The 16,195-nt window shown below is 31.2% G+C and overlaps 1 protein-coding gene across 1 annotated transcript in view; it reads right to left on the bottom strand.

Annotated features, from left to right (window-relative positions):
* Positions 1 to 443: 443 nt before the first annotated feature.
* LOC123692798 overlaps positions 444 to 16,195 on the bottom strand; it is a 31,534-nt gene continuing 15,782 nt past the window's right edge. Inside the window, exons 3-7 of the mRNA XM_045637594.1 lie at positions 11,216 to 11,424; positions 6,391 to 6,526; positions 2,753 to 2,886; positions 1,633 to 2,053; positions 444 to 1,491 (exon numbers count right to left, since the gene is read on the bottom strand). Of these exons, the coding sequence (XP_045493550.1) occupies positions 1,409 to 1,491; positions 1,633 to 2,053; positions 2,753 to 2,886; positions 6,391 to 6,526; positions 11,216 to 11,424 (983 nt within the window). The 3' untranslated portion in view covers positions 444 to 1,408. The remainder of the gene's footprint in view (positions 1,492 to 1,632; positions 2,054 to 2,752; positions 2,887 to 6,390; positions 6,527 to 11,215; positions 11,425 to 16,195) is intronic.

Genomic DNA, 16,195 nt, shown 5'->3' with positions numbered 1-16,195 from the left:
AATTAATACTTTTAATAAGAACACACGTCCCGTTATTTTGGGCAATTTTTTTATCTTCACATTGTTGTGATGTGTTTCTGATTTAACAAGTATTTCCAAAAAATGAATACCTATACCAAGACTGATTCAGATGAGTATGGTAAGGAGATTTTCTCTTACCTACTCACTGAGGATAGTATTAAAAAATATAAAATATTTTTAGATCTTCTGATACGATAGGTATTATGAGGGGGGTCGGAATCTAACTCATAAATGTTTTTTTTATGAAAAGGGAGCTAGAAAAATTTTAACAGAAATTCGTTTTATTAAAGCAACAGTTTCTCTAATTCTGCAACAATAGGATCTATATTAAGAGTACTAATTAACATGGACTTTTGAGGTGATTTAGTGATTGCGTAGAAGGCCATTTTGGGATTCTTGATATTGTAGAATAAAAGCACAAGTTAAATATCAACAATATTTATTCTATTCATTCTTCAATACGTCTTTGAACTATTTATATAATATTTACATATTTCTATAAGTCAATATAAATGTTACGTAAATTATCGAAGAGATACTTCATCGCTTATAACGAGCGACGAAGGTTTTTATAACACACTAATAAATTGTGTTTATTACATTTTCTCATCTCAATGTTCACATATTGTCACTATGTATGATATTACATACAGGCCCTTTGTACGTGATTCGGTACATTCCAGACGATCGTGCTCAGAATGTCGTGCGTGTAAAGGTTCATAAGCAAAGACAACTTGACACGAAATGTTTACAATGATCCCCATTGCATTCATGTAACCTAGCGGTTCAAATACAAAATTGAGTCTACCGCTATTTGATTTATGTGTTGTGTATATTTTTATATCTCCATTTATACAACTATTATACAATATAATTCATTAGATTTATATAACAGTTTCGATAAAGTAACTTTTAAAACTACCGCTTCAATTCTTCATGATAAAATATAAAACATCTAAGACTATTTTTCACACATATTCTCTGAACGTAAATTAATTATCCATAAAATAACACTATAGATAAGTCAGTCTCATTAGGGTTACTTTTCTAACATGTAACCAATATTAAGATAATGAGTAATAGTGATTCATGTTATGTAAAATAAAATGTGATTTAATAAAAATTATTTCTTCCATTAGGCGAAACTTTTCTCTATAGTTATATTTACAGAATCACATTTTATTCCCGCAGTAACTTATTAGATAAGTAGAGCATAGCAAATTACTACGATATTTCGTTAATTTTTAAACGTAATTTGGCCGTTTGACCTATAATTAATTCGTAGTTAAATTTAAATAATTTTTTCAGGGTCTAGATATGTATCACATATATATTTGTACAGACTTAGTCACCATTTCTATTAACAACGTCTTAAAATGACAAAATTTTACCTACATAAGTATCGAACATTACAAATGCACATTAGAATACACGCTGTCATGTAGAATATACTTGTCATTGGTATTGAACCTGAAAAAAAAACACACATTATTCATAACATATTATGAATTTAAAATCCACGTAATCTACTCAAAAGTTTCAATAAAAAACTGTTATAAATTTAAGTTTATATACTGAAAAGATTGAAAGAACATTTCGGTTTAAACGTACCTTTAGCATTATTACGAACACCTAAAACTGATGCAACTTCTGGCTGCTCCATATCGAAAATGAGTTCGGCTCGCGCCGCATATAAGTTGTATATGCTAGCTATACACGTCAGCCGGAGACTGCCACCTTCGAACGTTTCGTGTCGAACTACGAACAAAACTTCCCCTACTGACGGCATCCTGTTATCTGGCCCCGACCTTTCGAACACTTGTTTCACGTTCTCCTTGGGAGGTCGACGGATATCCTCTTTATGTAAGTTTATATACGTTTCATCCAAATATTGGACATTGTTGTCGTCGTTAAATACGTTGAAATTGATAATATCTTCGTCTGGCGGCTCCGTCGTAGTAGTTTCGGATTTCGCTGGCGGGTCCCATTTGAACCAATCCGGCAATTCATGAGCGAACGACTCCATATCAATCTGTAATTACCCATAATGTTGGGACGTGAGAATAGACATTATTTATACGAAAAATATTGCTGATGTTATCCGTGATAGATAATGCAAGGTTCGCTAAAAGCTAATGTAGCTCGGAGTTGCTTCGTGATTAATGATTGGTACGTACTAGCCAGCGACACAAAAACTATAGTAGCGTCAGAGTAAAATAGGTAGAGGCATAGCATTGTTCTATCATGAAGGCGAATTGTTCACCGCCTCCACTGGACATTGTGTGAAACCCTTTTATTTTGCAATGTATAATAATTATTTATGTACTTCTTTAAATTGTAAACATATACGCGTTAGTATGAATTGCTAACGTGTAGATAAATAAATTAGTTATTTAAATATAGGTCGTAATTTGAATTGGGAGGTACTGAATTACTGATAATAATGTTCCCAATACTATGCACTGTATCTGCGGTTGTGGTTTATTGAATTTATTTGGATATTCAATTATAATATTTTATTACATAACAGGTTTAACATTATGAGAAACTAAAAAGAGAATCAAATTAAAGTTGTTTAAAATAGCATATATTATGTATTACGTACTTCCACATACACTTTAGATTAACGAGAATCCTATGTTATTTTTTTTCAATCTTATCCTAAAAAAATTACTAGCGCTTTAATTTTGAATTTTAGAGATATAGGAGAACATTATTTCTAGGAACAAACCTCTCTTCCGTTTAGAGCAAAAGTGAGATTCACAGGAGGATGCGCCGGTGGTGAAGCACACGTGGCCCGAAGGGTCGACCCTACCCCGTACCACGATCTATCTGACACCAACTTTGGACCCCATTCTGGAGTTTCTATAAATAATAAATTCAGTTAAAGACAAATGAACAATATACAACTCAATAAATACGGCAAAGAAGATAATGACAGACATTAAAATACAATAAAAACTTTTAATAAGCTCCTCTTAAAGAGTTGCGCAAGAATTGCGGCGTGTAATATGTAAAAATTTCATCCAGGAGAACGCCTCGAGGCCATAAATTTGCAAGTTAATAAAATGGAGACAATTTTTATCGAAGGCAAGAATATATGAAACTTAATAAAAGTTAGTGTAAAATTGAAACCCCACCTGCGTCTAACTTTGCACCCGCGGTGTACTCAACTATCGTGATCCTAAAAGTACAATATTTTTCGCTGAACTCATTTTCAGTTAATAAGATTTACCTACTTTGGCTAAGGTTTTGCAAGAAATATCTTATGAATTGCTAGCCGCAGTGTTGATTTAGGCCATAAAAAATGTTCATTGAAGTTTATATTGACTGTGATAAACTTTTATTTCAAGGATCGCGGCTGTAGTAGGTATCAGCTTCTATCTTAATTTAAAATTAATGAAGAGAATCAAAGAAACAAGAACTACAGAAAGAATATCTATTTATAAATGTATGAATTTATTAAATATAACTTTTTCAAACACTTGATCAAATACGTAGACTTTTGGCTATCTTTATATAATCTTTATATTTTTTATACTTTTCTTCTTGTCCTCAATCTATGAAAAATAACAAAAAAGAGAGACTATTAATTCTGCTAATTGCATAGCTCTCAAACGATCAAGATTATTTTAATACAACTGTTATCTAGATCCGAGGTTTGGTATATTCAAGTGAAGGCCGAGCTAGGATTAGTTTCATCAAACAAACTTGAATGATTATCTCACGTAGCACGAGACTGTAATCAGCGTTTACAGTCTCTTCATAGTTTATATGTTTCATCAGAAAGGTATTAGTAATTTCGAAGAAGTTCTTGCTATTCTGCTACTTATGTGATCTATGTATTTACGTGATGTTTACTTTGATCAACAAATTAAAATAAATGAAAGGAAAGGTAGCATTTTATATGTTCTCACTTGCAAATATGTGCGTATAATAAAAATATATATGTGTAGGTACAATTATTATAAATAAGAATGCTTTTTGTTTATTTCTTAAATATGACGAGCAGAAAACTTCCTTTTCTGAATAACTTATTTAAATATCTATTTGTGTCGTTTTATGATCAACTGGTATAAATTAATTAATTTAAAACGGTAATTTTAACGGTAAAGCGTAATAATAGAATTAATAATTTAATCTACGCCTTGTTAAACACTTTGTAAAGATGTTCAACAATTAAGTATTTTAGGGGATTTACCCGTTGAAGAAAATTCTGTATTTATTTCGATGAAAATACTCTCCGCCTGGTCCCTAAACATGATACCTAAACGTCATGAAAAATGTAATTTTATTTTATTTTTAATGCAAGTAACTACCTATGTACTAAATAAATTCAATTGCAGGTTCGTAATTCATGATATTTCCTATAACTTGAAAAACAGGATGAAGGATGCAAATACAATTATAATGTAAAGTAAAATAAAAAAAAAAATTCCAACCGAAAAATGCACGTAGAATATTCAATTTTTTATAATCGGTTTTATAAACGAAATATTTTTATTTCTATAAGAAAAATTCAATATTTTTAAAATGTGTTCAACACGAGGATCATACTACAACGTACGTTTAAAAAAAACTATAGATAAATTTAATATTTCTATTTCAATAAGCGCTCAAACATATTTTGATATTTTTATTCGCCAATTTTTATTGGCAGGTGAATTTTATAGGAAGCAATTGAAATAATACGAAGCGAAGTTGTGTTTGGCACGTACGTTTACATTGCTATTTGGTTTATTGTTCGCGGTGGAGAGTATACTGCAGGGGCAAAGTATAATGTACGACTACAGCCGTTCAACAAATGCAATAAATATACCCGTTTTCGTACTAATATTTAGCGAAAAGCGCTCGTTAATGGTTACTCCGTTACTACAAAATTGAGCAGTCGAATAAGCGCTATATCTTTTAAGGTCTTTAAGAAACCTCAAACAAATAATATTAGTTTTTAATATGCTTAATATATATGTACAAAAAGTATTTCATTATATATAGATTTGTTTAAAATACAGAACATTTCAGTGCTCCGGTACAAATTGCATAGTTGCGAATCCCTGTCTGTGGTTAAGGTAACAAGATTTCCTGAAGAACGAATGCCTTGTATTGTTTACTTCCAATTTGAGCGAATTGTTGATGCAGGAGGCGTCGTAACCGAGGTCGGGAATACCTTTAGAATGGGTATGATCCAAAATCCAAACCTTGTAAGACGTTATTCCTGCTTATCATGGCAATACATTCCAAAAGTTTACTACATCAAAGCTATAGGTATGCAATAAGCATAATTTAATGCAATGGAAAACTACATTTGAAATGGTTTTAGAATTCAATATTTAATTTATTTTACATTAACGGTCGAATGGTTAATAGTACTAACCGTATTACTAACCAATGCTTTAAAATGACGTGTTTATAAGCAAAATGCGGGTTCGGACAACGAAATTTACATAATTTCTCTAATGCTTATTTTATGCGTTTAGTGCGCCATTTTGCCGTTTATCAGAGTTAAATGGGTATTTGTTCTTATTATGCATTGCAATGGCAATTTAACAAGGGCATGACATATGAATTAATTCAATTATTAGGTATGTGTTGTTCAAAGAATTTATTTCTCATTTTACAAACAAAGAATCTCCAACGATGTAGTTATGACAATGGCAATGGCTAGTAACTGTATTAATAAAACTGGTTCAATATATTGCGTACTGTAAATATTTCATTACTTTTACCTTTGTACTCATACTAATTAATAGCTGGTTAATGGAAGAATCCTTCGAAGTTTATTGTTTTAAATAATTTTCATTTCAATAAGAAACCTCTCTAGACATACTTTTGTTGAATTCACAAAGGTTTTTATTTACTTATTTATAAGTTATTTCATATACTATAGGTAATTATATCCCAAAAATAGTGACCAATAGCCTTTTTTTTTTTTTTTTTTGTAAAGTGTTTCTCAATGTTAGCCAGAAGGGCTTCTACATTTTAACGCGGACGCGGGGGTGAACTGAAGGTTCACCCTGGTAGCGACATGCACAAGGGCGTCCCCCCTTGACGGGGATCTCGAACCTCGGCTTGGGCTGTCGCTTGAGTGGAGGAGGCCAGAAGGGCCCTAATCGGACGGGGCCCAATAGCCATTTCAATTGAACAAAAAACAAACATAATATAGCGTTCTTTTTTATCTCTTATTATTTTTATTGATATGTTATAATATGCACAGGTACTGAAGCTAACTAGTATATACTATATTATATGCTATTCTTTCATCCACTTCCATCTCAAACATCATAAAGTTAAACGCAAATGTGTGAGCTGAAAAATACACGCCCCAAAGCTACGTCATTAGCGAATTGAGTTAAAACCATGAATATTTACCAACAACATCAAGTGGCGCCGAACGTATTTCCGTGTGGAACGTGGGCGCGTCCGCCGACACCTCGCAGCGGAAACGGCCCGCCATAGCCGGGGTCGCGTCTTGCAGGACCACGCGGCGTGCCCCCGACCGCGATATCTAAAGGATATAAATTTATGTAAAGGATGATAGGAAGCACAGATTATATAATACTAGATAGGAAGTAACATCTAAATTACTTGAATTATACCAACAAATTGGTGAACCAAAGCGACGGAAAGACATTTTTAAAAGCGTAACCTATAACAAATTGCTGCATAACTTTGCATATTTATGCCAGTTTAATTAACAGATTAACATGTTATTTATAGTCGGAAACAAATTATGAACGACTCGTTGCTTCTAGTTACATAATGTGCTACAGATTTTTGAGAGAAAACTTAGGTAACTTAGAATGTGGTAAGGTACAATCTAATCGACAAAAACCAAGTCTAGCTGATACGCCTATATTGTGTCGTTTTATCGTCAAATGTCTCAGAAATTTCAAAGCCGACGGACTAAGTAATTAAAGATAAGATATAGGTACTATAAGGGAGAAATAACAAGTGTAATTAGGCATCTCATTCTAGCTTTCATAGCAGAAGTTGTTTTAGGTATTTATTTATTTACTCTTTATATTATCAACAATAAAAAATACAAGAACAAAAAAAAAATTGTGTGCAATACTTATAATTTATAGTTTTTTCCATTATTTTTTTAATAATATTTTAAAGAAGGCTTTTTATTTTTTTTTATATTTTATATGAATGACGAATGTCTTGTGTTCGATTATATATACGTAGGTATATATACATATTATATCATTTATAGAACGGCATGAACGAGTCATCGTTTGGCAATAATTAATGTTGAGCCAATTGATACAACGTAATAAAAGCTATTGTTTTATGCGTAATATACTGTTCCAATAAACTCACAGCTATTCAACTATCGACATTATTCTTTGATCTATTTGCCACAAATATTTTAATTGATATTCTTATAAAATAAAAGCTGCGCCGCGCGATTTCACTCGCATTGCTCCGCTCCTGTTGGTCTTAGCGTGATGATATACATATTATATAGCCTATAGCCTTCCTCGATAAATGGGCTATCTAACACCGAAAGAATTTTTTAAATCGGACCAGTTTAGTTGCTGAGATTAGCGCGTTCAAACAAACAAACAAACTGTTCAACTTTATAATATTAGTATAGATTACACACACTGAACAATGAATAGTTTTTTTCTTATGGTCGTTAAAAGAACCTTCGCTTCAGAAGTTTCGTAGCCAATTGGCAATGAAACCCTTATACGTCATCCGTGTGTCACAGCCATGTTATCCGAAGGTACTTTCTTTTTGTTCTTATTAAGCTAAGTTAATACTAACATGAAAAATATGAAATGTATTTTATATTTCTTTATATAAATCGTCTGTATCAATTTTCCGAATGAAAGAACTTACTTTGTTTGATGTTACTGAAATGGTAGGTTGATTTCTTTTCGAATTATAAGTACATGTAATTTAAGTAAAGTTTACTCAACTACTCAAATTATTATTTTCCAAATAGAAGAAATTCCTTATAATTATGTTTTACAATAATATGTCTACATATTTAATATTTATTAAATACTGTTTAACGAAACTAATGATTTCAAAAAGAGCCTTAAAATATAAATGAAAATTGAAAAATGAATTAGTAGAATTATTAACAACTTAATTAAAATCTTCTGTATGCATATGTGGAATTTTCAGTAAGTCATCACATCTAAAATCAAATAGTGTTTAAAATTTGGTAATGTATTTCAAATTAGTAGTAAGTTTTTTTTTTCATCTTCAAATTAAACAGTGACAGTCCTGTAAGTGTTTTCTGCTCAAGATTGATGACCCGCATCAATATTACTTGTGTTTCGATGTACCTACTGTGCTTATAATTAATTGAAGTGAAATCCCTGTTCTTTTAGTGTGTTATTTCCTTTAATTACTGAGACATATTGAGGGCAAACAAAGTAATTACTTTAATATAAATTTAATTACGACTTATTATCTACATAACTTTTATGATTAACAAAATACCTATGTGAATTGTGTTTCGAATAACAGAACATTTCGAGCTTATGAACGCCTTATTTTTAATTTTGATAAAAGACAGATTATAAGCCAGCAATAGGACTCTGAATAAAGAGCATAATCATGGAGCCGGTTAAAAATTTTAAATAAACACGAAAAAACGTCGAAGGGTAGTTCATAAATAACCGGCTTTATTAAAATACGCAGCCCGGAAATATTAAACAGAAGTTTATTCACAATTTACACTGTTATAAGAAAATAGCAATCTATGGTGAATGTTTATATTTTTTACATAACTGCAGAAGCGGCCATGAAATCTTGTGGCCTGATTTTCAAAAGCACAATAGCGTGTTGTTTGAGAGCAGTTGCCAGTATAAATTATTGGTGAACATTTAGAAGCAAATATAGACTTGGTTTTGCAAGCTTCATCTAAACAACATACTAGGTGGTGAAGTTAAGAACTTTTCACATGCGAAGTTTCTGAGAATGATTATATTCCCTTATCCTATAACTTTATAAACTGGCTCTCTTAACACAGGCTATGCCTAGCAAGAGAGCCAGAGCCTCATATTCAATATACAATCAAGAGGGGAAATAAAGATTTATTTTTATTTATAAAATCTTGTCCGTGGATAATATTTCCTGAGAAGTCACTAGTAGTATTAAAAAATACTTAGAAAATAATTATTACAAGTTTACAATTAACAGGTAATTCAATTAGGTATATTTATATAATACTAGCGGTCCGCCCCGGCATCGCCCGTGGTCCATATTTCGCACTAAAAAGTAGCCTATGTCCTTTCTCGGGTATCAAAATATCTCCATACCAAATTTCATGCAAATTGGTTCAGTAGTTTAGGCGTGATTGAGTAACAGACAGACAGACAGAGTTACTTTCGCATTTATAATATTAGTATGGATACTTATCCTGAACGTGAATGATGCTAGAGGAAAGTAGTGTGAGTTAATAATGTGCTCCAACACATCATTAACTCCAATATAGGGCTCCACATAAATGTAATGCAAGAAGCAATGTGATTTTTACTATTCTATACGATAGTCCAGTTTGAAGTCTCGGCGAATGGATTTCTGAAAATTGGTCACGACCCCGTGACAGATTTAGAAGACGTTATACATTTTATTAAAAAGGAATTACGGAGCTATTTTTAGCTTTTCTTCAAAATATTTAAAATATACCTAATCTAAGATGGATCTATAAATAATCAATAGGTAATTTGTTGTTATTTCATATTTTGCGTAATAGCAGTTATTTATATTTTGAAACAAATGAACATTTTATAACATTTTGATAAATTCTGTCAACAACAACCGGCAACAGCAAAATTTTTAATAACTCACTGTACCATATTAAGCGCCACGTTGCATGAAAATTAATGAGATGTTCTTGCATAAACAGGCCGCCTTTAGAAATACGGTTTTTGTATATTATATTATGCAATTTTGAAGATTGGAGTCATTAGATGTAAGGCATAGTTAAATTATATAAATAGATAGTACTTTACACATATTAGATTGAAAAGAGGATTAATAAATGTTGAAATAACGTTGTTTCTCCTCAGCACAACAGGAACCGGAAAACGATAATGTACGAATTCAATTTTCTTTTTCTTTCTTTAATTTATGAAGCACGACAACGACTTCAATAAAATTGGTGTATGAATAAATACAATTAAAAAAATGTTCTAGTAATAAAAATAGAGCATTAGGCTTCGATACTATTCATCATCATCAGCCCATATACGTTCCCACTGCTGGGACACGGGCCTCCTACGAGGGTACAGGCCATAATCCACCACGCTGGCCAAGTGCGTGTTGGCGGATGACACATGTCGTCGAACTTTTTAATTCTTCGACATGTCGGTTTCCTCACGATGTTTTCCTTCACCGTTCGAGCAGTGGTGATGTTACATTGCAACATGCGCAGATAAATTGAAAAATCAATTTATTTCCTGCGCGCTCGCCTGGTCTCGAATAAAAAGTAATCATCTGTCGATACTATTATTTCAATAAAATTTTATTTATGTGCTATTACAAACCGTTAATTTATTTACAGCGCAACAATTGGGTAATTACTAAAATTAGCAGATACGGCCGAAATATCGTTAAAAGCCCGAGGCTTTGCTTTATTTGCAATGCTCAGTAATAATTATTGTAATTAATATTCATGTTTTATTAAATTATTATCGGTATCAGATATGATTTTATCATTTAAAACGTTAAATGTTAAGCGAATGTATGTCACCCTGATGTTTGCTAAAAGACTCTTTTATTTATACATACGTAATAGTTATTAGCCAATAAAAAGTAACACTTAAGAAGAATTAAGTAGAGGTGTGCTTTATTGTATAGCCTCTGGCAATTATATCGTAATAAATCATGATTTCGTTGTCGAAAATACCCTAGAGGTTTCTAAGAATTGAAGATAAATTCGAATATATAGAATACGAAATATAAATTAATTATTCATTCCATGTATTTTAAAAATAACATCATGTAAGTATTTAAATAAATAATATCATCTGTCAATACAGCTACATAATAAAAAGGAAAGGTTTGTTTGCGCGTTTGTTTCAAATTAGTAGGCTCCAAAACTATTGAACCGATTTGAAAAATATGACCAGCAGAAAGCTACAAATGTTTTATTTTGATTTTTATCCTGGGAGCCGAGACGAAAGGCTTTATAACGACGTCATTTACAAATTAAGAAGTAACAACTCACATCAACTTCGATCCCAGGTAACGGGAACACTCTCGTATGTGGCAACTCCTTGGGTATGTATCTGTAGAACTCCTCCCTCCCTCTGTACCACTTGACGCTGTACAACGCTTCTTCATCTTCCAGTTGCCATGTGCATTCTAATGTAACTGTTTCTCCCACGAGAACTGCGTTTGGAACATTTATTTCCAAGTTGTGAAGGCCTCGAACACCTGTAAAAATGATGAATTCAGAAAAAAATATTCGTGTGGAAAATAGTAAATGGATTGTTCTATTTCATATTTGGCCTTGAGAAAATAACAAATTCATTACAATAAATCAGCACATTGCAGCTATGTGCGTGACAGTGATTACTGGGTAATCTCAGTATTTTTTGATAATGGTTCGGTCAATTAAATTATTTTTTGATATAATTGAACATTATAATTGACGACATTATTATACGATAAGTAACCTAAGGCACTATAAAATTTTACTTTTCGAAAAATAAGATAAATCCGTAAAATAATATTGAACTAAGTAACTCAATTCTATAATTTTAAGTAGAGTGTAGAATAATATCACAAAATGTATGTTGATATTAACTTGATTACACTTTATCTAGAACCTGACATTTTATATTCAGCATTGGGTAGGTACCGGTTATATTTTGTACGATGGTTTTTAGTTTTTACAATTCAATATTCCCTCTGATAGGATAAAATCAACAAAACTTTGAACGGTTTTATAATCAACATTTTTCGTTTATTTTAGTTATTTTTTAATCTATGAAAGCCAACAAAGGTTGTAAGCGTAACAAGAAATTCCAATAAATAGCTCGTTCACTGATTAAAAATAAATCCGATTTGATAAAATTATAAGGATGAAACGAATATATGAGTAAAAGTTCCATCTATGTAATATAATTTTGTCGGTCTCCTTGATATTATAAGAGATATGAGACATTGATTGAGTTGTAGCCGACATTCGAGATACAGTTTTACTAACTCAATGGTCTTTACTACAAATTCTACTATCTTTATGAGACTCAATAAGTCTATTATTCCTCTTTAATTATTCTTATTCACCAAATTGAATGTCGTCATTTTAAAGTGGAAAGTAAAATTGAATAAACATAAATCAGTTACTAAGCGTGCTCATAGTAATATTTTTTCGTATTTGGAATAAAACATCAACATTTTAAATGACTTTTCGGTGTAACCTTCACCTATTTGCTAAGTTTTACAGAAAGTTCATATTATCTCAAATCCTTACCACGCATTTATAGTCTATACAATATTTAAAAATGTTAAATCTAAGACTGATAGGAAATGCATAATTACATTGTTTCAATTTTCAATTAACAAAATAATTGGCTTAATATTCGTATTTAATTGTTGAAGACAGTATCGGCTATTGTAGAGCCTGTAGGGAACGTATATTATCAATCTATGTCAAGTTACAAGTTACGGAGTGTATAGTATCAAAAGTATCAAATTGGGAACCATTAAAACGACCCTTTTAAAGGAATCAGAATATATTATGGATCTTGAAATAAAATGGATGTTAATGGATTTACAAGTGATTTATTCATTATTATCCCCACACACGTTTGTTTGTTTCGTGACCGCGCCCGCCGTAAAGTGCTCCAAACGTCGTGTTGAATAATAATGAAAAAATCACATGAAAATATATTCAGGGAATTATTTCATGATAACGGGAAATCATATAAAAGTGTTAGTATGTTATTAACTTTTCCTTCACATTGAATGACATGTTAATATATTTTTGATTATTTATTTATTATTAGATACAAGCCGAGACTTGACAGCCTATCCATCTTCATAGAGTATTCCTGAGGGTTTTCCTGTTGAGGTCTGAGAACATCTGACAGTATTTTATTACCTATTCTGATATATTATATAATTTATATATTATGTAATTCAAATTCAATATAAATTTAGAAGTAAATGTCTATGTAACTAGCTGATGCCCCCGACCGCGCTCGAAAAGTGAAATAAAATTCGCATGTGAAGCTCTCACTGGTAACCAGTAGGTAAGTTATATTACTCACTAGCCTCCTAACTACCACCAAATACTAATTTTTGTACTTTACGATCGGACATTTAATAAAAGATTGGCAATCGTGTATAATTCTTCACAATAAAAACGTTTATCCTAAGCTGTTTTTTGCATATAAAATTAAATATAACTATCAAAAACAGACGATTGAGTTCTTAAAATTTGTGTGCGCTTTCAAGTATTTATGAGGTTAACAAAATAGCTTTGTAGCTCTTGTAACTTATTGTTATTTTTTCTGGGATACCTGCTCTTATTAGAAATCTCTAAGTTCACTGGTTAAAACGATTCTTATAACTATTTAGAAATGAAAGTTTCAGTTACATATATAAGTTATAAACTCAATAATTGAACGGAAAATTACATAATTAGTTTAGCAACACGGAGAAAATGGCTATAGTAACAATTAATAAATATCGTTATTTTTAAGCAACAGTTTACGATTTTTCTCATATAAAGCTTATTAAGATTTTAAATACCTAAAAAACAGCAGTGTTAGATTTATTGAATACAAAAACTCGTTCATGTACCTATATTATGTTCCCGAACTTTCACATCTATAAGTCTATAATCTAAAAAGTATATCTAAAACTGATACACGCAATCATACACAGTGTTATGTATTCATAAGCAAATATTGTCACTTAAAAAGTAACAATTTTATAGACAAAAATACTATTAAACTTCGTCTATTATTATTTATACGGATAAAATCCAGAATTTTAAGATGACAAAATTAAACACAATCTCAAATAAGTCTTTTAGATTAACAAAACATTACATATACGTTACAGATAATATAAACTGTGGTAGCTGACATATTGAGGACGCCACACCCAATACCAATTGATTAAAGTAGTCTTAAGTGTTATTGCTACGTGTCAGGATTCTATTTAGCCTACGGGAACGTGTCTTATCTACGCTCAGTCGAGATGACTGCCTAATTGAGAACCATTTTTACTTTGTAACAGCTTCCAAGTGTGCATTGTCTTCATCTTACCTCGGTTTTGTTGTTTCTGCCGTAAAATAGATGGAAATATAATTATAGAACAATAAGGATCCCCATTCTGTGTGTGTTATTTTATAATCACTACATAGTACATACCTAGTATAAAACCAAGTCGCTTTCTCTGTCCCTATGTCCCTTTGTATGCTTAAAACTTTTTAAACTGCGCAACGGATTTTGATGCGGTTTTTTTAATAGATAGAGTGATTCAAGAGGAAGGTTTTAGTATATAATTTATTAGGTTTTAGACAAAGCGGGCGAAGCCGCGGGCCGTAAGCTAGTTATACATAAAATACTAATAAACTTGTGAAACACATCATAAATACCACGTTTCGTTCCAAATATTAAATTTTAATTTAGTTTTTCTGTAAGATTACGTAATCTAGAGACACAAAAATTTTAAGTGCTCGTCTTTTACTCAGAAATAAAAGCTGTTTAATTACTTTACTTTGTCCTTTCTTCTTTACTGAGTTGAGGTTTAAGTGATTGAAACGTTTATACAAAAGCCTTTTTAAATACCCCAAATAATATACAGTAAAATAATGGAAAGCGAAGGGGTTGGAAATAGAATAAAATTTCGAGTAACAGTTCGACACAATAATCGTAAAATAATGAAAAGGTATTCAAAACGCGACATGTTCCTTTGTCTGTATTTGCAATTAAACGTCAACGCTTTACAGAATACAAGTTTTAATTAATTTCGTACGTTTGAAGCGTGATTTTTAATCTATTATAATTTTATGTCAATCGAGCAATAATATTATCTTGCAATAATTAACAAAAGAAAAATAAAGTTTGATCAGGTGGTGTTTTTCTTATTTTTTGTGGGTATTTCATTTTGGCTTAAATAAACGTGAACCGTAATAATGTACGGCAATTAATAAAAGTCTGAGTATTATTTATTGCGTGAATCATCTGCTTTTTGTAGCAGATTATTGGCATAATGGATGTTAATATTTTCATAGCTTTCAGTAGCATATAAGATTTTGCATATAATTATTTTAGATTAATTTATATTATTAAGATTCTATACATTTTCGTATCCAATTACTTAGTCGTAAAGGATAAAATGTAAAAAAATAGTTTTATAACGATCGCATTTTTACTACAATTTGTAACTATAAAATTGTCCCCAAAACTGTCCTTACGAATATCATAGCAAAATGTTCACATCACGAAATTATATTTAGGTGGGTTGTCTCGTAATATATTGCTGCCTTACTTGAGCACCCTTAGATCGATCAATCTCAGCCATTATAGCTAAATATCGATTACTTAGGGCTCAAAGCGGCGCAACGTCAGCTTACATGACCCGTCACCCGCCTCTGTTTACTTTATGAAACATAATATAATATTACATATCTACCTCGCATATTGCTAAGGGATGGCAACATTTATGAGTCGGTTTAGTTACGTGTACTATACACATGACACGTTAAATATTGGATCATGTTTTGTTATGGTTAAATACATTTTGTTAGTGTTACAACTCTGGATCTTTTATATTGAAAATATTTCTTCTTTGAACCCATATTGTTGAGGAAAACGTGCCCGTTTTTGCCTTTTAGCAGTGTGTTTTTGTTGCTTCCTTAAATATTTATGGAGGTATCACAGCGAAGAGTAGATAGTATATGATAAACATATAAGTGTACGTTATCGAAATGAAAATAAAATTTTTTTATAATAACAAAAAAAACATCTAGAATTCATTAGTTCTTCTATTTATGAATGAAATGTTTATATTAATTAAAATAATATACAAAGCTAACGCCTACATTTAAAGTTGCATAACTTATTACCTAACATGAAAACGGCGACGCAACAGAAAAGCAAAATAAAATCTGACTGAAATCCACGAAATAGCGTCACATGTTTGTGGAACTTTCGACTTTACTATTTGTTACTACTTGATGTTTTTT

Source organism: Colias croceus, chromosome 6 (genome assembly GCF_905220415.1).
Source record: "Colias croceus chromosome 6, ilColCroc2.1".
NCBI lineage: Eukaryota > Metazoa > Arthropoda > Insecta > Lepidoptera > Pieridae > Colias > Colias croceus.
Note: the sequence above shows the minus strand (reverse complement) of the source record. Positions and strands in the feature narration are given on the sequence as shown.